At 38.9% G+C, this 21331-nt stretch overlaps 1 protein-coding gene and 1 long non-coding RNA gene across 17 annotated transcripts in view; one reads left to right on the plus strand and one right to left on the minus strand.

Moving 5' to 3' along the window:
• RAP1GDS1 (Rap1 GTPase-GDP dissociation stimulator 1) overlaps positions 1 to 21331 on the plus strand; it is a 105584-nt gene that overhangs the window by 18088 nt on the left and 66165 nt on the right. For 7 of the 16 annotated variants that reach the window (XM_068941601.1, XM_068941591.1, XM_068941597.1 and 4 more), the window contains exon 2: positions 20886 to 20993. Coding sequence is in view for 12 of the 16 variants with exons in the window: in XM_068941591.1 (XP_068797692.1) it covers positions 20886 to 20993 (108 nt within the window). In the remaining 4 variants the exon portion in view is untranslated. Of the gene's footprint in view, positions 1 to 18616; positions 18764 to 20882; positions 20994 to 21331 lie in introns of all 16 variants that reach the window. The other 9 variants (XM_068941600.1, XM_068941589.1, XM_068941596.1 and 6 more) reach the window with 2 other exon arrangements.
• On the minus strand, positions 2248 to 9769 carry LOC138067143 (uncharacterized). The gene is made up of 5 exons (XR_011140842.1): positions 9524 to 9769; positions 8219 to 8362; positions 6836 to 6924; positions 3604 to 3654; positions 2248 to 2302 (listed from the first exon to the last, which is right to left on the minus strand). It is a non-coding gene; the product is annotated as an uncharacterized lncRNA (long non-coding RNA).

Below are 21331 nucleotides of genomic sequence, written 5' to 3' on the forward strand. Positions count from 1 at the left end.
ATACCAACACCAAGATGAATTCTGAACTTTAAAAAGCTAGCTGTAGATGAACGAAGTCCCAGTCTTCAATCTACAGTACATGGGCACCACAGTCTACCTACAAAGTGCATGTTGTTGATTTGGGGCCATCCTAGTCAGTAATTTATGCTAAACTGCTAAATTGAAGGACTGGTGGCATCAGTTATAATCTCACCAGCCATGAATAGGACTGTTTTATTTTCCTTCATTGACACTAGAGAATATTATAAGTCTTTTCTCCAAGGCATGAGGAGACCATCACACTGCTGTCAGCCCTTCCGTTATTAGAGGACATTTCTGAATTACAGTTTTTAACAATTGTGTTTTCAGGAGAAAAGGCAATTCTTGTAAACTAGTCTTCACCTCCCTTCCTTTCGTGGGACAAAAATGTTTTACTCATAGTAACTTAGTAGGAAAATGCAGGAAAATAAGTACTGTTTACCATATGAGTTTTGATTCATAAGGATTTTGTAAATAAAAGTGTTTAGAATCACATACTAGATTTGCAACATATCTTGTTATAACAAACTCTCACTGAAAGCAAAACAATAATACAAATTTCAGGTGATTTCCATCACCTGATATAGGTGATAGAATCTTGTTCAAGCAGGCTTGAATTCAAGCAGGTTTTTTCAGAGCTGAATGTTTCCATACGTAGTTTGTAATGAGCACATAGCTTGTAATTAAAAGTAGTTGTTTTTGGTAAATTTGGGGAAAATTAAATAAAAACAGAAACAAAAAGCAGACAATGAGGGTCCTTTGGGGAACAGCATAAACCACCAGTAAGATTTAAAATCCAAGCAAGGTGGGCCATTTGGGGACATCATTGTAAAGTCCACCAGTCTGAGAGGCTCAGAGGCTGCAGCTCTAAACCTTCTGCTCGGTTAGAAAATTTGGGGTAAAACTGCGTGTTTCAGTAAAAAGTTGAAAAGAAGGCTGCTGGGTCAAGTATAGTAGATTTGTTGATTATAGGATATGTGTTTTGTTGTTAAGAAACAACAAAATGAGAAATGGAGTTTGCATGAGTGTTGCTGCACAATAAAACATCTCAAGTCTTAAATTAGGAACAGGTAGATTAATTCACTTATGACTTACTTTTAATCTATTTTTAAGCTGTATTCTTCCAGTGATAGATATTTGGTTTTGTATTTTTATATATAAACATATATATATTTTATATATATGTATATATATTTTTTTACTCTCCCTGCTGAGATTTCCACAAAGTGCTTTGTGTGAGCCCTCAGTCTCTAAATGTCCATAGTCTTATGCTCTGTATGAGGCATGGGAGATGTTTCTCACAGAGCTAACATGTTAAGGGAACTTTGTCGCACAGGTCACCATGATAGCAGCTGCAGCGGAGAAATAATAAAAAAAATGGTTTGCTAGAGTGAGCTAACCAACTTTGAATTTCAGAGAACAGCAGCTGCTTGAAAATCCTGCAAACAAAACAGTTTTTTTTAGCCTGGAAGAGGAATGGGAAATATAAATGTTCATGTTTTAAGAGTTTTTAAAGAGTTCACTATTCAGAAAGATGCTCAAGGTTCAGACTTCTTTATAGAATGGTACGCAGTCGCAGGCAGGTACAACAATGTATATAATTACATGCAAAAGGATAGTAGCAAACCAAAGAAATGACATTAATTGATTAAAAAAAAATTAATATTCTAGATCAGGAGTGCCAAAGTAGATGACTTAAATTGTTACATTCAATGACATCTGCATCTTTAGGTGCCTAGATATCTTTAAAAGTGTAGTACGAAGAACTAGAATTCTGAATGTAGAAGAACTAGAATGTAGAACATGTGTAGAAACATCATTATGCTCTGTCATTAGGTATTTTATAGCCTTTTCTTAAAGCTCCAAAGCTTTTCCTAGATTAGTCACTATTTTTCCATTGCTCGGCCTGTTTTATTTTCTCTAGTAAATTGCTCTTTGGGTCCAATCATATATGTTATGACTTTGAATAAGATCAGAATAGCTAGTTCTAATTCAGTCCGCAGTTCAAGAGTTGAAAAGACTGTCAAAGCTAAGATCTTTCTATTCAGATCCTTTCCAGTACTCCTTTCCGTTGTTACCCATAAATTAATTTGAAACAACAGTAAAAATAGTCTATATGTTTACAGATTTATTCCCTTTAGCATCTCATTACAGGTTAGTACCTCCAAGTGTTTATGCACATCTCAAAAGATTACTTGCAAAAATAGTCCAGTAAAAATGAAAAAGTTACTCACCTATAAGTAGTGGCAGAACCAGACTCTTATCTGTCTTCTCAGTGCTAGTCCTGAAGAGATTTAAGATATACATTAATCCCATTGATTTATAGAATGTATACTTGATTCAGTGAAAAGGTGTTGGGGAAAAGAATAAAGGAGAGTGTGTTACTAAATCACACTTCCTCTTCTTATAAGTGAAATAGCATTTTTGTCCCACTGTGTATTTCTCACAGCCCGGATAATTGATCTTCTCGCTGAAAGACTAGTAGAGCAACTGAGTATTGCTTAACCTATCTCTTCTGACTCTGTATAATGCAGAAGTAGATGGCATAGATTACCTCTACCAGTCCTGCAACACTTGTTGAATCCTCCTGTACCATTTAGCTATTGCTCTGACCATTTTACTAGTTGTTTAACATTAAAAGCTATAGAGCAGGCCAAGCAGTTCGGTGGTACATAATTATGATACATACAACCTGATCACAGAGGTCACCTAATCCAGTCTCTTGCTCAAAGCAGGGCTGACTCTGAAGTTTGATCAGAACCTTTTATGTGCATGTTTGGCAAACCAAATTTTCTTTCCAAAGTAAATTTGAATATATATTACAATGTGGAATTTATTTTTCTCTATTAAATACACATATTTAAACACAATGAGGAAAGAATAAATCTGTAACTGATTTTGGCACTACAAGGTACATACTTAATATATACTTACACACTGGGTATAGTACCCATCTATCGCTGAAACATCTCTCACCATTCAGAATGTTTCTTGAGATTTGTTTCGCCAGTGAAGATTTTTGTCACTTGACAGTTCTTTAACTTGCTGTCTAGCGTGACCTTAATTCTTTGTACCTGCTCCCATTTCCATTGGCCTAGAGCTGGCTGAATAGGTTCTACTGTGTTTGCATGTTTAAAACAGCTATAAAGCAATTTTTCACTTACGCTTTTTATTTGCCTAATAAGGAAATTGGAGCAGCAGTAGACTGAACAGTCCTAAGCGTTAGAAAAAATACATGAAACCCAAACATCAACCCAAAGAAAAAACTCAGCAGTTTACCTTCAAGGGTAGTTTCAAGTTTACTTGCGTGTAAACCTGTTAGAACCCAGCCATCTGCACATTATTAGGTGTGTATTTGACAAAAAAAGGAAAATAAAAAGCTGTCAAATGACTCTTGAACATTAAAACAGTTCAGAGGCTCTTTGTGTGGTAATGTTGGCACAGCTCCTAAGTGACCAGATGGAATTTTATTAACACTCAACAGGACAAGGGCTGTGTTTTTGTTTCTTAACTTGCTATATTTGAAAAGCTTTTATAAAATGTGTCAGAAAGCTAATACTTTTTTCCTAGTAAGCAAAATTATACCTCTATCTTCCCGTAATACAAATACGTTGAGTGCTTCGAAGGTTGTCAGTTCTGTATGGTAGGTAAGAAAAGAGAAATGAGAGTTTTTTTGTAATTTCTGAAACTGATAGCAATTAAAAGCAAATTTGCAAAGAAAAATAGGTAAATTTTCATGTTATAATTTTGGCCGTTTATGATAATTTAAATATCACAACTTGTTAGTGAATGTTTTCAAAGTGTTTTTATATGCACAATTAGTGATCATGTTGAAAGTAACCGTCAGCATTTAGAAATAGATTTTTCAATAAACAGACTTATACGATATTTTCATGAGAGATGTTCAAAAAATACCTAGGACCTTGATTTCTGACATCGATAACCACTGACAGCAGTAACGTCAGAGTGGCATTTTAAAGGTTCTGATAAGCACGTACAGTGTATCACGTGAATTTATGCGATTCCTCCTTTTCTGACATCATCATGGTTCTACTGTCAGTAAGAAATATTTGAAAACTGAAAATCTCCCTTGCCTCTGGTAAATCACAGGATGATTTTCAAACCAGACAGTTTAAGAAGCAAAAAAGCAAAATCCCTGGCACGCTGTGGGTTCTTTGTTTACCCTCAGGCTTTTGAGTGCTTCCTTTCCACATTCAGGGTTTTGAGGGAACCTATGATAGGTAGAAACTTGCTGTGTTACGAATTACGGTTTCATAACATGTCTTCTCGATTACAGTATCTGGGGTTTAAAGAAAAACGCTCAACAAGGCATACAATGATGAGAGTTAGTAATACTAATTTTGAGCCTGAGTGTCTTTTTCAGGCAAAATTCTCACTGTTGCTGGTCAAATATGAGCCAAAGGGTTTTGGACAGAATCAGATCCCGTGTTTGTTCAATGACTCAAACTGATAGCATAAATATAGTTATGACAGATATTGTAGTGTGAACTTTTATTGTATAATTTGTATGTACTTATATAATGTACTTATATAATTTGTATGTACTTATTTGCATAGCGTAGGCCAAAGACCAGATCTAGAGCTCATTAAGGTCATTGAGAGTTTTTCTCAGCAATACTGCCTTCAGTACTGATGCCAGTCCTCACCATTTTGTTCTCAGCTGTGTATTGCCTGATTTTTTTTATTTGTAGAATAAATTTTACAAATAGCAAATAATTTAATAGTTTTTAATAATAGTACAGTTTTAATAATAGTATACAAATAGTATACAAACCCTGGGAATCTTTTGAATGTAAGAATCTGAGCTTTCATTTTAAAAATAATCAATTTTGTTGCCTTTGTGGTGTCAAAGTACAACAACTAAAAGGAAGGAAATCAGAAAGGAAATAGTTACCCCAAATGTATTATCTTTAGGTCTTGCAATCTGCAAGATTCTGGATAGACTGGAGAACAATAAGAAGCCAGTGTGAGCAGCTGACGCAGTGGAGGTAGCAGAATTTGCAGGCTTTAGTGTGAGCATATCAGAGATTCTTTTGTAAAAGGCAGCTTTTGGGCTGGGCCTTGAAGTCGACAGTAACGGGCAAATCTGAGCCCATTAGTCTCAAATAGATTTCAGAGATAATCTGTATGAAGAAACTTCACAAAGATGTATCTGAAATAATCTCTATTCATAGCTTTCACATAGGAGAAGATGATGGGCCCAGTATCATTACAAGGCGGGGAAAGATTATGTTTGTTCATTTAAAAAAAAAAGTAACAGTAGATTAACCTTGTCATGTAGATTTGGCACGTATACTGGAAATCTAAATCATTGTCATGCCTTGTAGCATCCTATAAATGTCCGTTCAGCCCAACTTCTGGTATTACATATGGGTTATTTTGTTGTTTAACAAGCCATATTTTCACTTTGGTTGTGAAGAACTTAGAAAAGGTATAGGGAATTGGGAGCCACATTAAGTCACACAAGGAAAAATAATCAGTGTTTGTCCTAATAGTCCTAATATATCCTTTAGTTCCCTCATCTCTCAAATGGTGTATTGATTCTGGCTTACCTTAGAAATATGGCGTGAAAATAAGCACGTTCAAATTTTTGAAATATGAATTGGGAGCCCAATTAAACCCATTGGGAAGAAAAACGATCAGTGTTTGTCCTAATAGGTAAGGCAAACAATTTAAAGGAAAATTTTAAAACTTTCTTTAAAAAAAGTTTTCCTCTTATTTGTGTGATGCTTAGATTAGCATCTCCCAGCTGTGTAATTTAACTTGAGTCACATTAGGATCCAAACTTTCTGAGTAGAGAAGGTCAGAAAAGGTTATACGCAGTAGCATAGGTAAAGAACATCTGAAAGAAAAGATTGAACTGAGAGAGAACCTAACACAGTTTAAATGTTTTGTTTCTAGACTGTACTATTTTTGTAGATGATTTTTCTTCTATTATTTGTCTTCTATCACCTGTTCTCTGTTCTTGCTTTTTTTATTGACTTGATGAAGTCTATCTGGCTTCTTAGATTAAAAATGCTTCAGGCAGAAAGCGTCTTGGGGATCAGATGAGGACGGGGAAATAAAAAGGAGAAAGGAACAAAATAAAACAGCAAACATGTAAACACAAGTGAAGAAAAAAGCCAGTAAAGAGCAGCAAGCCCTGCTAGTTGTGTTTATATACATATAAGCTTTTCTTTTCTGTACCTCTGCTCTGTATGGTTCTCTATTTATAATGTATCAGTGGGCTTTAAAGGAAATGGTAGCACTGACTGTTATTAGGGCTGCCCCTTTATTTACAAGATAGTGTTTCAGTCATTTGACTCATTGCTGAACTTGACTCTTCCAGATGAGCTATATCCTACATCGAGCATCTGCCTTAGGCTGTCTGTTTTCATTAGCTTGGTGCTTTTATGTTTTAGCATTAGCAAGAAACAGGTTTGGATAATGGTCTGAAGTATCAGTAATGATTTAAGACGCCGTTCCAGGCCTGTTGTTTTTCCCTACAGAATTTTTCGCATTCTGTGCGTAGGATAGACAGTAAAATCCAGGGCGATCTGGTGAACGAGACCTGTTACGTCAGGGACCCCTGCCTTCTAGGTTGCAGTACTCGTAAGCTGTGTTGTAAACAAGGTGGGGAGCCATGTACAGAGAAGAACTGGTCTCACAGTAAACAGTTTCAAGAATGAATTGGAAAATCCCTACCACCACCACCCATGACACACAATTACTATAGGAAAATATGGTAGGCAGCTTTTTCCAACCAAATATACCCCTGGTAATCTCCCATCACATCTCCTATTTTCTGGACACCTACCTTGATGTGTTGTGGTCTGTTTTATTGAAGTGCTGAGCGTAATTCATATCTGCATCTGAAGACTACAAAAGCATCTAGAATGTGAAGTACTGTGGAACATAAAAAGTAGGAGATATGTCAAATTGGAAACCCCAGATTATCAGATAAATACTTTCGACCTTAATTTTCCTATGCTTTAGTTCCCCCATCTCTCAAATGGTGTTCCCCCATCTCTCAAATTCAGCCTTACCTTATAAACATGGTGCAAAAATAAGCATATTCAAATTTTTGAAATACTAAGACACAATGTAGTGATACAAATGCCATAATAGCCAATGAGAAAAGTAGTAATTCTTCCTTCAGGGCAGCATTTTTGAGTAGTATACAGTAAACAAGGCAAGAACCACATGTGAACAAGGAAGATAAGATTAAGTATCCTAACATTAAGTAGCTGTTCTTTGATTGAGCATTTATCCTGAAAGAGATAAGGGTCCCTTGGAAAAAATGGTGTATGTCATGTATTTAAACACGGTATTGTACGGCAAATATTTTACAGGGTCAAATTAAAGTAATGAAGGTTGATTTAATTCTGGAATTTCTATTGCTTTATTGCTTGATGTTGCAATCTTAATATCACTCTTTTGATAGTTTTTTGTTTGCAGTAACGTGGGTATATATAATATCATGTCTGTGTGTAAATACATGCGTCTGTGTGTATACTTCTGTCTATAGGGGCAAGAAATTATGGCGATGTTATAGCTTGGCCTATGGTAATTTTTTGCACAGATAGGGGTTTTAGTTATTTAGGGGATTACATATGTAATGGTTATATTTGTTCAAATCTGACCAATGCTTAAGTAAACCTTGATAAGTACCTGTATAACTGTGCCCCCAAGTGAACTTGAGAATACCAAATTATGAGTGAAACCTGAAAAATCACTGAGATTGGCCTAAAAAGTCATTGTTTTTAAAGGAAAAGCCTTTGGGTTCTTTCTGGTTATGTTTTTGCATCTAGTTTATGTTTTCAAGCTTTTTTCTTCCAACCTAAGAGCTAAAAAATGAGAAATTCATTTCTTGAGAAATGAAACCTGATATTCTCAGATATTTATGGGAGTCCTTGGGAGTAATGCCATTGGAGAAATACCAGCTAATACATGATAAAATTGTGATAATTGACAGCATGGGAATTGCATCATTTTAACTATTCTGGGAGCTGGTGTGGAAAAGATTAATTTCCCTAACTTGAGCTAAAAAGCCAGAACCTAGGTGACGGCAGAAAGAGGCTGTTGTCTTGCACAAACCGAGTGTTGTGGCTATATACAGTGATCAATTGCTTGGTTACTTACATAAAGCCAGTTCATCTGCAGCCTGTAGTAGCTTAAATCCTTCGAAAGCCATACTTACTGCAAGGTGGCCACTGTCTTGTCCTTCAACAGGGATGGATACGGAGACCAGCAGGGCTGGAAGGAAGAGTACCTCCAGTCTGAGCTTTGGCTCCCAAGCGGTGTTTGCGTGAGCCGTCACATGTTATCTTGTCGCAGGTCTGACCTGTGGGAGGCAGCAGGAGGAAGAAGCGTAACACCCGTCGCACTCACCAAGCAGTGGCGCGCACCAGTGCACTTCTCAGGATGTTTCCAAATCTTGAACTGTGTTTTTCTCTTTTTTATTCTAAACAATCTGTTCAGCGCAGTTGTTCAGAGATGGCAGTGCCCCCTGGCTTTGGTGCTTCTACGTGGCATAGATTATAGCATAAGTTTTGACAGAATCTGTCTATGTGAGAACTTTTCATCCATTAAAAAATATTGGGGGTTTTGGTAGCGCTTACACAGAATAAGAAAATCCTTGTACAGCTTGATGCACAGGTATTTGTCTCCGGCATCACCTATATGCTCAAGATATAAAAACGTAGAACCTTAACAGGACTCACTGTTCCAAGGCTTAGGTTTTTATATCCACTTTATAGTTTTGTTTTTCAACATATTACATCTGTGCCTGAGTTGTTATTTCTGATGATGGTGCAATCTCTTCACCTGGGTGATGAGATGGTATTTTTTCATGTAAATAGAGTAGGAAGATTGCTACCTCCCTGCTACATTACCTCTGCAGATTTCCTTGGAAGAGGTTTAGCGACCCTGGGTAATCTAAGTGGGCAGATGAGAAATACACTCTAGAGATGCTAAAAGCTAGTCTTTTGACTGCTTAGCAGCTCCTCTTTCTATGCCATTGCTAGCAGTAGCTGAAGTGTCAAAGGACATTTCTATTATGTAAAGATACAGTGCAGGTTCCCTACCCTGCCTTTGCCTGTTTCCACAGATGGAAAAATTGCTGCACTGAACTTCTGTTTTCCTCTACATTCAGAATTGTGGTGCTGCTTTCTAGAAATGCAAGGACACTGAGTAGTCCTCTGGGGAGAGAAATCACTTAAAGATTGTCTTAAAAAAAAAGGGAGGAGGAATATCTCCTATTCAGTAGGGTGACCCTGAAGAAATGATGAACTCAGAACTGTGATATGCATGAGTTTATGGAAATTAATATAATTATTAAAAGAGCTGTAATAAAACGCTGAGAGGACACAGAGGAAAAATATGTATTACTTAAGATAGAGCCAATAAGGTATTTTTCCTTCTATTCAGCTCCCAAAGCTTTTTTCTCTGAAATTTTGACTAACCTTGATACAGCACATCACTTGGGATAAAACATGTATCTTACCTGCTTCATTACTGTTTGACGACCACGGAGCATTTCTTCACCACAGCAGATTGAGTTTTGATTGTAGAGGATGTTATGCTTCTTGCTCACTAAGGACCCAATGAGCAATTTAAAGGACCTTTTGTCTATTTGAAGTACTAATTAGTATTGTCTGTTTATGCCCTCCAGGTCTCCAGGGTTTTGTTAGTGTAGATTAGTGAAGATCGGACACCTGGGAAAAGTTAAATATAGGAAAATAAAATAAAATTTGTAGTTATCTGTCAATTAAATGTAATTTTTGTAAACATCAGTACTCGTATGTGATTTTATGTACTATTCATAGTAATAGAGTAGCCAAAGATGTATTTCCATAAATTGAGTCATATGTCCTTGTTAGTTGAAATAATTATTTTTTTCTATTATTAGCTGTTTTTTAAACAAAATTCATTCAGTACAGATTGTCATGATCAAACACAATGTATTTCTTTTTCATTAATGAAAAATTCTTACTTTGTTGTTCTTTTGGAACCTGTTTCAAACAGGACCATTTAGAACATGCTTTCAAACACCTTGAAAATCAATAAAAGCTCTTCTACTGATTTCATTGAATTTTGATGAATTTCCTTAGGACTTAAGATAATCCCAGATGTTCAGTGTTTCATCATAAAATACTAGGATCTCTAAATCTGTATCACATTTTCCTAGGGAAGGAAAAAATTTTCCAAGAAAATGTTCTGAAACATCATTCTTGTAATCTAGCTTTTGCCACTCAGGACTTAAGTAATCAGCCAAAGTTTGTTAGCATGTAAACATAATTACAGGAGCTACAGATTAATATGGCTTGCAATAGTATAAATACATTTGTATTTATATCTGTTGTTTATCTGTGACTACAATAAAAATAATACACAAAATTATTTTCAAAGATCTCCAGTTACTCTCAAGGGCAAAAGAAGAAAAAAGACAACTAATCTCTGCCTCTGGTTTTCTTTAAGGTTAACCCTTTTAAATACACTTGCAAAGGTGTGTGTTTCTTGCATCTTTTTGGGTTTGTTCTTGAGGGAGTTCAGAAGTAGAAAAATAATCCTTTTTGCTTAGAATTAACCAAAACCGAACTGCAGCAAAATGAAAATTCTGCACTGGCAATAGATTCCAGGTGAACTGAATGCTGCCTGGTGGTGTTTAGTTTAGGTTTCTATCCTGATTTTGAACACAAACCGACTAGGTACTTGTTAGGTTGAACTGGTGTGTGTGTGTATGTGTGTGTGTGTATATATATATACACACTTATACACACACACACACACATATATATATATGTTAGGTTGAACGTGTATAGGTTGAACTGTTAGCTACCAAAAATAATTGAGTAGCTTACTGCTCAGGTGGCAGGAAGCCACAGAACATCAGTATTTTCAGGTAATAAAAATGAAGCTTTATGAGAGATTGAGGTGTCGGAAGAACAGATGCTGAAGCAAATGGTTAAATGAAAGAGTAACAAGTTTCTAGGACCAGATGGTGTATATCTTAAGATTCAAAAAGTGTTTAAGAATGAAGTGGCTGAACCGTTAACAAAAATAGGCAATCCCATTAAAATTAGAAAAGCTATGCTAGAAAAGTAGAGCAAATGTACCTATGTTAAAAACAGGTTGCAGCAGGGACCTTGCAGTTAATGATCTGTCAGCATTTTCTTAGAACTAGTAAAATTAATTGAAAAATATTTTAACCCACCTTCATGAACACGGTAGGACAAGAGACAAACAAGCATGTGGGTTTTTGTTTTGTTTTGTTTTGTTTTTTAGATCCTCCTTGCTTAAGAAGTCTAGATTCATGGATTCAAGTGCTAAGGTTGTCTAGGGCCATGGTCAGCCTCCAGGCCTGTTTAGTACCAAAGACACAGCTGAGAATACAGGAATTACCTTACTGGCTGTGACTAAACTGCAGGACCCCAAATCTTCTCCGAGTAGCTGAATCCAAATGGCTGGCGCAGTAAAGTCCCAGCTGATGAGATGCATGCAGCCACCTTCTTTCCTTGGTGAACCTGGGCACCGAGCCACAATGTGCCAGTACAAATGCTGTTCAGCCCGCCTATAGCCACTGGGACATACTAAAAGTCATTGCACCTAATTTGTCCTGTTTCTGACAGTGAGTGACCAGTAGCAGATGTTTAGGAAAACACCCTAAGGAAAGGAGAAGTGCAGAGTGGTATCCTCCCAGCTTGCAGTAATCTGCTGTGTTGGAGCTTTTTGTGCTAGCAGTTTTATGCATATATTAGTATTAACAGCTGTGCATGGACTTTTTTCCTCATAAATTTTTTCTAATTCACTAATGAATCCATTTATAGTTTCAGCTTCTTAACAGTTCCATAGTTTCATTACATGTGATGTGTAAAAAATAACTGTCTTCTGTTCAAGTTTGTTGCTTGATAATTTCATTTTGGTATTCTAGTTCTTCTCTTAGGAGAAATAGCAAATGGTTTTCTTTTCATCGTCTTAGCACTATTTGTGATTCCATATATCTCAGCCTTCTCTTCCCCTCAGTCATCTCTTTTTCAAGGCGAAGAGTCCTTGCTTATTCAACTTCCCCTTGAAGAGTAGATCCTCCTTACCTTTACTCAGCCATATCTGAGCCTTTTCTAGTTCGGCAGGGGGTCATTGACAATATGGGGTGCCTCGAGTTGCGTCTGGTATTCACGCTGTAGGGGCACAGCGATAATTTTACAGTGGCAAAATTATTTTCTGTTTCATTTCCTGTTCCTTCCCCAGCGTAGTTCTTGACTTTTGAACTGCCGCAGAGCATTTGGTCTGCTCTGCCCTCCACACGGCTCCCTGTTGTGCGTCCTGAGGCAGTTCAGATTCGCTTGTGCCTGGGAGAGCTACAGGCAGCCAGCGCTTGGCTTCCAGGGCAGCGCGGCACAGTCAGCACCTCCCTGGCTTGTGCTACACCCCTGTGCCTTTAGATCTGTTGCATCTCTGCATAGACTCAAAGGGAGAGAGTCGTCTTTTCTTCAACCTGCCCGCTCCATCAGTGGCATAACTCACAGAGGGGAAATCCCTGAGGACCAGAGGGATCCTGTGCCAGACCGTCGCTTGGAAGGGTCGGGTACCAAAAGCAGCCAAAAGCATCTCCCTCAAACGATGCTAAGCAAAGACAGCTACCTGCAGCTGTAAGCAACGTGGCTGTAGCGCCCATGCCTGCTTGTTGGCTCCTGTGGTGTGTTTCTCTGTGCCTGCAGCTCCTTCTGCGATGCTGCTGACTGAATAATGTCTGCACAACAGGGTCTAGTTGCCAGGTGACCTAAATCTCCCTAGCAACTGGGCACAACAGAGCCCAGTTATGATAGAGGCCCATTAGGGCTTGCTTTGATGGCCAGTGACTCCATCTCCCAGCTCTGGCCTGCGGTGCCATTATGCTGCAGAGAAGCAAGATGGAGCACAGGTTTATACAGTCCGTACAGAGCCATCTCCTGTCTGTACCAGGCATGGTTCACAGCTGGGTTGTCCCAGCTATGTTCTGGCAGCATGCAAATAAACACAGCATTCATAAGGACCCGCTCACAACCAGGCCTGCCTGTGTGTCATTCCTGCGAAGGGTAAAAATGCTGTGGGAATCCACTGAATGACACTGGACTTTTCTCTGCTGTTACATAAGCACTGCCCCTTTTGGTTCTTTAGGAGACAGTAACCAGCTAACTTCCTCCTAGCATTACCTCTCGTAAATGAATTCTTTACCCCAGCCTCTGACAGCATATGTCTTTCTCCAGATTCAGGTGCCAAGATTCAAAATCTCCTGGCTGCGCTAAGAAAAGAATCACTTCTAAAGAGGGATTTGGGTGGCTTGACGCTGTACACTTGAGAGTGCTTCAGGGCAGCTGCTGGGTGAGCGGGTATTTGTTGGCAATGGCCTAAACATGAGAACAGAGCAAAGTTGTTTTGTCCTGGATAAAAACTGCATATTTGGGGCATTTTGAATGTGTAGGTAAATAAACGGTTTGTCATTTGCAGTTTAGTATCTTTCGACAAAGTACCCAAGGGGAAGGGTCTTAACTCTTCCTTACTTAGATTCAGGATGGAATCCTGTTCAGTCCTGCCAGCTTATTCAATGCCCTGGGAGCTAGCGGGTCTGCTAATTTGGGGCCAGTCTTCTAGGCCTTCTTTAGGGCAGGGTAATCCAAAGTCCTTAGGCACCAGAGAGATTAGAGACCAAAGGCATGCTACAGGCCTTGCCAGTTGTTGGGCCTCTTGCTCCAAATTCAGACAAGTATGCCTGCTCTTCAGGCAGCCAGCTTCAGAAGCAAACAAACTCTGCGAGGGCACGGCTGGGGCAGCGGATTGCCATGTAGGTGTCGTATCCCGGGGCACTTCGGACACCACTAAATATCATTGTGCATGGAGTGCTCCGCCAGTGGCATGGGGTCTGCATTCAAATAGAAACACAGATGATATCAGAAGGAAACTAACAGCATGGGCTAAGGATGGCCTTGGAGGCTGGATGCTGCCCCAGATGGGTTAACGTGTCTTAGCTGTGTGTCAGTTCTTAGGTTCTTGAGTAATATAACCTCAATGCTACACGTTTAGTTAAAAAAAAAACAGCTGTGGTGTGTCAGTGATACATTTTCCATATAGGTTAGCTTGTATAGAAATTCTAGGAAGTTAAAGTCTGCACACAAAATTAAGTATTTGCTGAAGTCTAATCCTTTAAACGTTTTTCCCCAGATACTAGGGTGGTGTTTAACTTTTGCTGAATATGTGTTTCCCCAGTGGTTTCATTCATACCGTATAGACATACAGACTTACATTTTTAAGATATTTTTATGGCACTGTAATCCAAAAAGACCCATGAAAGTGACATCATTCCCCCTGCTTAATTTGATGTCTCACTGTGTCCTGAGAGGCAGTGAAGGGACTCAGTCACAAAAGGCTCTGAGACTAATACAGCCACCATCAATATATTGGTCCCTCTAACCCCAACAGTATACTGGGTGTCAATCAAAAGGTACAGACTATGTTAATCATATATTCAAGCAGAGTATTTCTTTAATCTTTTTAAATAGCTATTCTGGAAAAAGATTAGAAAAGATATAAGAATAAGCTCTGCAGAGAAAAACTATCCATCTAAATACTCAGCTGAAACATTCTAAATCATTTTTTAAATGTCAGTATTAAAAGTGGCTTTTTTCTTTTTTTTTTTAAACGTACCTTAACTTTCTTTCTGATTTGGATGAAAATGCTGTGAACTCAAGGTAAAATTAGCAAGTTGGTTCTTGTATAAAGAAGCTGCATCCCTAGATGCACTCATAGCTACTTTGTAAAAGCACGTGTAGCAGATTCAGCATTTCTGTGGCCCGTGACCATGAACGGGGATGATCGACTGCCAGATTTCATGAGATGAAGGAACAATTTATCAGCATAAAATAAATGTGATTGAAAATGGGAATAACTCACAGAAAAGCTTTCAGGGAAAAAAAGGTACAGTGAAATGAAATGGAATATAAGAGCGTTCACTTACATTACTCACTTTGCAACTATTTTTTTTCCCCTGTAACAATGCCAGTACAAGAGGTAGCAGGAGTTTGCAGAAGGTGACAGTAATGTCGTGCCACCGAAAGCAGTGCGGGTTTCTACGGAATTTAAACCACTCCATTTTTATGAATGCTCGAGCAGGAATACGCAGCAGGGGAAAGCAGAATGCCACAGTAGGTGGAGTGGGCCAGACAGTTAGGTCTGACAGCCAAACTCCACTTCCTGACTTACCAGTTTGTGTCCTTAGGATATATGGAATAAGAGTCTTCAAGGCTTTACGTTCAGATCAGAGAACTAATTATTCAGAAAGTAATCCTGGAAGCCCAGTGTAAATATGACAGACAGAACATCTCCCCGGGCTTGGTATCATCAACAAAGGAGCTGAGACTTTTGTTGAACTTCTGGCTTGAGGCCTGACAAACTTAGGACCTGGTGGCAGACTGCTGAGCACCTCTGCCATAGAGATTGACTATCGCTACTAGGCTTATTTTCATCTTTGCCATCCTGAGCATGTCACCTCAAATCATCCCAGCTGAGGTAAGCTTTCACATGATCCTACGTATTGACAGAATTTACTTACATCTCCTTGACACTCAGTCTAAAACATTCCTTACACTGGTTTTATCCCATGGGTTTTTATCTCTGAGAATCCGATCAGCCTATGCAATAACAAGCCTGCTGAAAATAGCTTGTACAGAAAGAGAGGAAGAGAGGGGAAGGTAAGCAAGGCAGGTGGACAGGCAGCTGATCACAAGAAAATAACAGGGTTTTTGTACCTGGAAGAAAAGCACCTGCAGCTTCTTCCCTAAATGACAGGTTCAAGGCAGCTGTGAAACCACAGGAATCGGGAAGCCTTGCGTAACTGTATGGCGGGAGCCCGCTGGAACACTGCAGGCCTCTCTCCCTGAATATCCCTGTCAGTGTCATCACCGACTGTACAACCTGCATGTTTTGTTCTTTTCAGAAGGGCACCTCCCCCCCCCCCTCCATTCTGTTCAAGATGTATTTGCATATGTCTGAGATTTCAGGAGCAAAGATGTCTTTTGAGGCATTAACCCTATTTGGAAAGGGAGGTAGTCCTAGCTTTGACAGAAAAAGCCAAAGTTAGCAAATCGGGTACTTCTTTCCTCTGCAGCTGTGGCCTTCTGACATCGTGCCCACAGGTCTGTTTATACCAAATTCCTGCTTGTGTTTTTTTGCACAGCAGAAGGAATCAGTCTCAAGATGCAGTAAGTTTAGAGTCACAGGTTTGTTAGAAAATCAAATACTATTGTATCATCTGTCTTAGAATCACTTGTACTTTATGTTATGGTTTCTAATTTAATTTTTGTGCACTATTTTAAGAGTACTTGTAGTATCTCATCATATTTAGAAGGAAGCAATTTGGCTCATGTTGCCACATTGTTAAATAAGACATTTTAAAAGTCATGTAGCACGCCAGTGTCCATTGATTTTTGAAGTGTGCATCTAAAAGTTAGGGTTACGTGTCCAGGTATGTCAGCAGGATGTGCATATGCTCCATACGATGGAAAACTGAATGCTTGTCCTAGGGACTGAAGTATTTAGATAGTCACATCTAAAAATTTGGCCCAAAATACATCATTGTGCATAACATACATACACTATCTTATTAGTGGCACTATGGAAACTTAAAATATATGATAGTTGTCTCTTTCTCATTGAATTTTTAAACTATATAAAATAAATGAGCAGAGATGATATTTTCCCCTCATAATTTTTTTTCAGGTGGATGAATATTCACGAAGAACAATATCGCCTTATTGCTAGAGGCTCTGTACTTCATTATCTACCAGTAGTTCACAGTATTTTGCCTTTCAAGGAAAATATTGCTATGGTGCATGAAATTTCTCACTGCCTTTGAACGGTTTGCTCTTAATGCTTGCTTCCTTCCTTTAGTACAGGGTTGCATTCATACTTAATTACCTAAATTTTCTATTTGTTCATTGACCACTAAGCCTGCTATCCTTTCTTCTAGCAGGAGCAAGTCGATGAAAATGCCAAATTCTGAATATTTTTTGAGGGAATGAAAAAGGACTTGCATTTGTATATGGAAAGTCTGACTTCTTTCTTTATCTAGTTTACCCAGGATAGAAATATTTTCCATAAAGATCTATTTTCTATCATTTGATCTGCTAATTATGAGATGGTTGCTTGATTTTATTTAGCAAATAATAGAAAGGGGTGCCTACTTATTTCTCCCTGTTCCTCTGTGGCAAACTGCAGAATTATTTGCAAAGCATGACTTCTTCGTCCACCCACAGATCTGATCCATCTCTTTGATCTTCTTAAGCAAAGATTGCTTGAGACGCAAAGGGTCTAAGCCAGACTTTCCACGAGACAGGATCCCTGCTACTCTCTGCAGTGCTTGAGGCACTCCATGCCTTCCTGCAGCACAGTTTACAGTGTTATTGAGACTGCCTCAAATACATTGTCAAAGGAAGACAAAATGTTTTGTAATTGAGCTATCTTGGAGTAGATAGGATTGCAATTTTTTTTCCTTGTTACTCTATGCCAATACTTAAAAAATGTGACTTTCATGGCAATGTAGTAGATCAATTGTTAAAAATGTATATTTTTTCAAGTATATATTATGGATGCTTCTAACAAATAAAGAAAGTTTCTGTAGCACCTTAATTATTTTTATTTTATTATATTTTATTATATTTTATGGGAGCTTTGCTGCTCTCTGGGACATGAATACATCACTGCTTTCTCACATGAATGATACAGAATTTGTGTGCTGTTACCAAGCATTTCTCTTGTGAGAGATTGTTTTTCCATTCCACTCAACTACGGCTTTTCTCCTTTAAGTTGTTCGTGAGTAGGTTAATTCACAGTTGTGCATGGTCTTCTTATCAGTTGTCAATTGTTTTGAGCTCAGTTACAAAAGATCCAGATGCTGATCTCTGTGGCATACGTGATTTAATTATTCACAATTTTTACCATAGGAACAGAAGTCAAAATCTGTTACTGTGTCACTTAGAAGTGAAAGTAGTACTTTCATAGGCAATGGGAAAGTGAAAAAGGTGCGTTTATGTTATTACATAGAAATTCTTCGTTAGACTTTCTGACTCGATATATCCTCACAGTAAATAAGAGCTTCTCTCAGATGTGTGTTGCTAAATTCTGCGCTATCTGGGTTTTTGTAAAATCTGTTTAACTGGCCTGACTTTGTGAACGTGACCTAAGCGTGACTGATGCTATCTTTCCAAGCCTGCAGGTAAAAAACAGCACTGTCATCATAACTATTCAGAGATGCTTTAATGTTCCAAACAAAATAATGATTTTGACTTTGTTTTCTAAATAAGATTTTGCTGTCATTATTCAGATCTCTGCGGACAGCAGGGAGTCTGGCAGGCACCACGGCTGGTTTCACTTCACAGAGTTGTGGAAGCTACAAATGGTGGCAGAAGAAATCTGTGGAGCTGCTCAGGGGAGAGAACAGGTTGCCCCAAAATGGCAACTTAGAGTGTTAAAATAGCAGGCTCTCCCCAGAAAAACCTATGTGGCAGTGAGCAGAAAGGGGAGGTAGGACAAAGGACTGAGGAGACTTTCCCAACTCCTACCACAGGTTCTGCTGTGGCGGAGAGAGCAAGGGACTGCAAACATGAAATGGAGCACTCATCTCTGCACAGTCAAATAAAACTATACGTGGAAGCTTGGGATGTACTGGGCGCATGCAAGGTAGAAGAGGCGATAAGAGAGAAATACAGTCTGGGTGAGTTCCCTGCTAACAATAGCCTCTCTCCCTGCTATGCAAAAAACTTGTGTGAAGGTGAATTTCTTACCTAGGCATTTTCTTCTTTTCCTCAGATAGTGGGGACCCCTGTTTTTTTTAATATATGTCTACCCAGAAGGTTTAGTGCTTGTATTGCACATGGGCTGCTAAAATTTCAAAGCTATGTGTGTGTGAGTATATAGGGAGATGAGAAGTGCCAGTAGGATGAAAGAAAGTTAGAGCTACATTAAATGCAAGCTCAGGAGAGGAATATGGGGGGAACAAAGAGTAAGAGGAGGTGGAACGCGCAGTCTTAACTTGTAGTTACTGAGGCCGGTCACTGGGTACCCTGCACCTGTCTCTTTTGACAAAATCCAATGGTACTTCCAAAAAAAACGATTTAAGCAATATGTTTTTGCAGCGCCTCTTTGGTGCTGTCGTCGGTTGAATGCAGTTCAGTAAGTGTACTGCAACAAGCCTGCAAGATGGTAACATAAGTCAGTTCTGGGGGAAGTGATGAATCATCTTTTTTCCTTGCTAGCTTGTGCCATGAGATGACAGCTCAGGCCCGGCGGGGAGAGGTGCTTGGGAGGGAGGCTGGCTGGAAGCCTGGGGGGGGGCAGCACCCCGTGCAGCTGCCCCAAAGGCTCTCACAGAGTTGCCTGCCCGCTGCTGGCTCTTAGCAGTTCAGAGTCATGTTGTTCCTGTCTACAGCGTGGCTGGGAAACATGCACGCTATGGGAATAAACTATCTACCTAATAACCTATTTCATGACAGATTTCATACCTAACTCCTGGGAATTTGAAAAAATAAAGCATCATACTTTTATCTAGAAAGGATATCGGGTTACAAAAGGGTATGTTAATCAAAAACAGAAACGGGACAAAATCCAGCTGAGAGGCAGAGCAGCTCCAGGAGGAGTGAGATACCACTGTCTTCATAGTGTGCCTGCTGTGCATCCATTAGGTTAGTTTATGTTTGCCACCAGAGCCTCAAAGGCAAATAAAGGGTGCTGGGACCTTTCCGGCCCCGAAGATGCCAGTGATGTATGGCAAAGAAACCATACCTGCAGTACCGCAGGGCTCGGGTCAGGGCTTTTGGATTAGTCGCTGGGGAACAGTAGACAGCTAAGACACCGTTTAACGTTATTTGTTTTGAGTAACAATTTCTGCTTACTGACAGAGTTGGCATGGAAACTGTATCAGCACTCATGTTTTTTAAAAGGATAGTCCACTCAGAGATAGGGAGGCTAGTCATCAGCGGGCAAAGCAGGGACCCTTGCACTGCAGCTGTTAACACTTATACCTCGCTTGTGAATAAACAGAATACTTGAAATGGCAGCAGTGATACTGCCCTAACTTCTGTGAGAATAAATGTGCATCTGTTGGGAATTACACTACGTGGTTTGGATTTTTTTTTTTTTTTTAAAAAGAGGGAAGGCTTATTTTATCATCTGAAATCCACACCAGAACTTTCTTATTTCTAGAAGATTTCTTTATATTTTGAGGGATCCCTGAATATAAAGAGTAACATGGTTCACAAACAGTGGTGCTTGAAAGATTATGGTGGATAACGGCATAATACTTAAAAAGCTATAAGCTTAGCACTGGGGCTTAGTGAAGGCAGAGCCAAAATGGAACCCTGTAGAGCATGCAGAAAATGGCATTTTCAGTTACTTTCCCTTTTTCTTGATGAAAAAAAAATGCAAGATGTGCTCATTTTCATCATATTTTTTTTCCATATAGAAGGATGGAAGCAAAGATACTGCTGCTGGTTTTCCAAACCAACTAGGCTGGGAGAATATTGATGGCTAAATTGCTGTTCAGAGGCATTTCATAAAGTACCTCCTGGCATCCTGCTCGCAGACGAAGAATGATAAATATATATTTAAATTTGAAAAGTTTAATTTCATCCAAAACCTTTGACTCTTGGCTTTTTATATCCTCAGAATGTAGACATAGATTCCTTCTTCACTGAAACAGGATCTTTTTTCCATTCACATTTGAGGCTATAAAGCTGTTACCAGATTGATGAGGACACCAATTTCTCTTTTTTTTGTATTAACCAAGCAGATAATCTAAGTGAGACACTGATTTCTCTTTTTTTGTATTAACCAAGCAGATAATCTAAGTGACGCCTTGAAAAAGCTGAAGATAACAGCCACTGACAGCACAGCAGATAGCTTGGAGGGATGCTTGGACTGTCTGCTTCAAGCTCTGGCACAAAACAGTAAGTTTTATGGTCCTTTCAATTTTTAAATCATAAAACAAGATCAGTGAATGAAAGTCAAGGTAGTAAAAAGTAACAGAAAGATTTGCTCAAGCAGTGGGCTGCTGGATTGGCTGTTCTGAGATCTGGGGTTTTTTTAAACACATAATTTGTGTGACATTCAGGAGACAATGAAGACAGTGGTAAGTACCTGGATATCTGGAACAGCTGTAGTCCAGTTCTTTGAGTATTATGAAGTAGCACAATTACTTTTCCAAGTGAGTGAGGATTTCTTCTCTCTAGAAAAAAAGGACAAGGATGGACAAATGAGCCTAAGTAGGGTGGGGGGAGGGATATGG

This window comes from Struthio camelus, chromosome 4, assembly GCF_040807025.1.
Source record: "Struthio camelus isolate bStrCam1 chromosome 4, bStrCam1.hap1, whole genome shotgun sequence".
NCBI classification, from domain to species: Eukaryota; Metazoa; Chordata; class Aves; order Struthioniformes; family Struthionidae; genus Struthio; species Struthio camelus.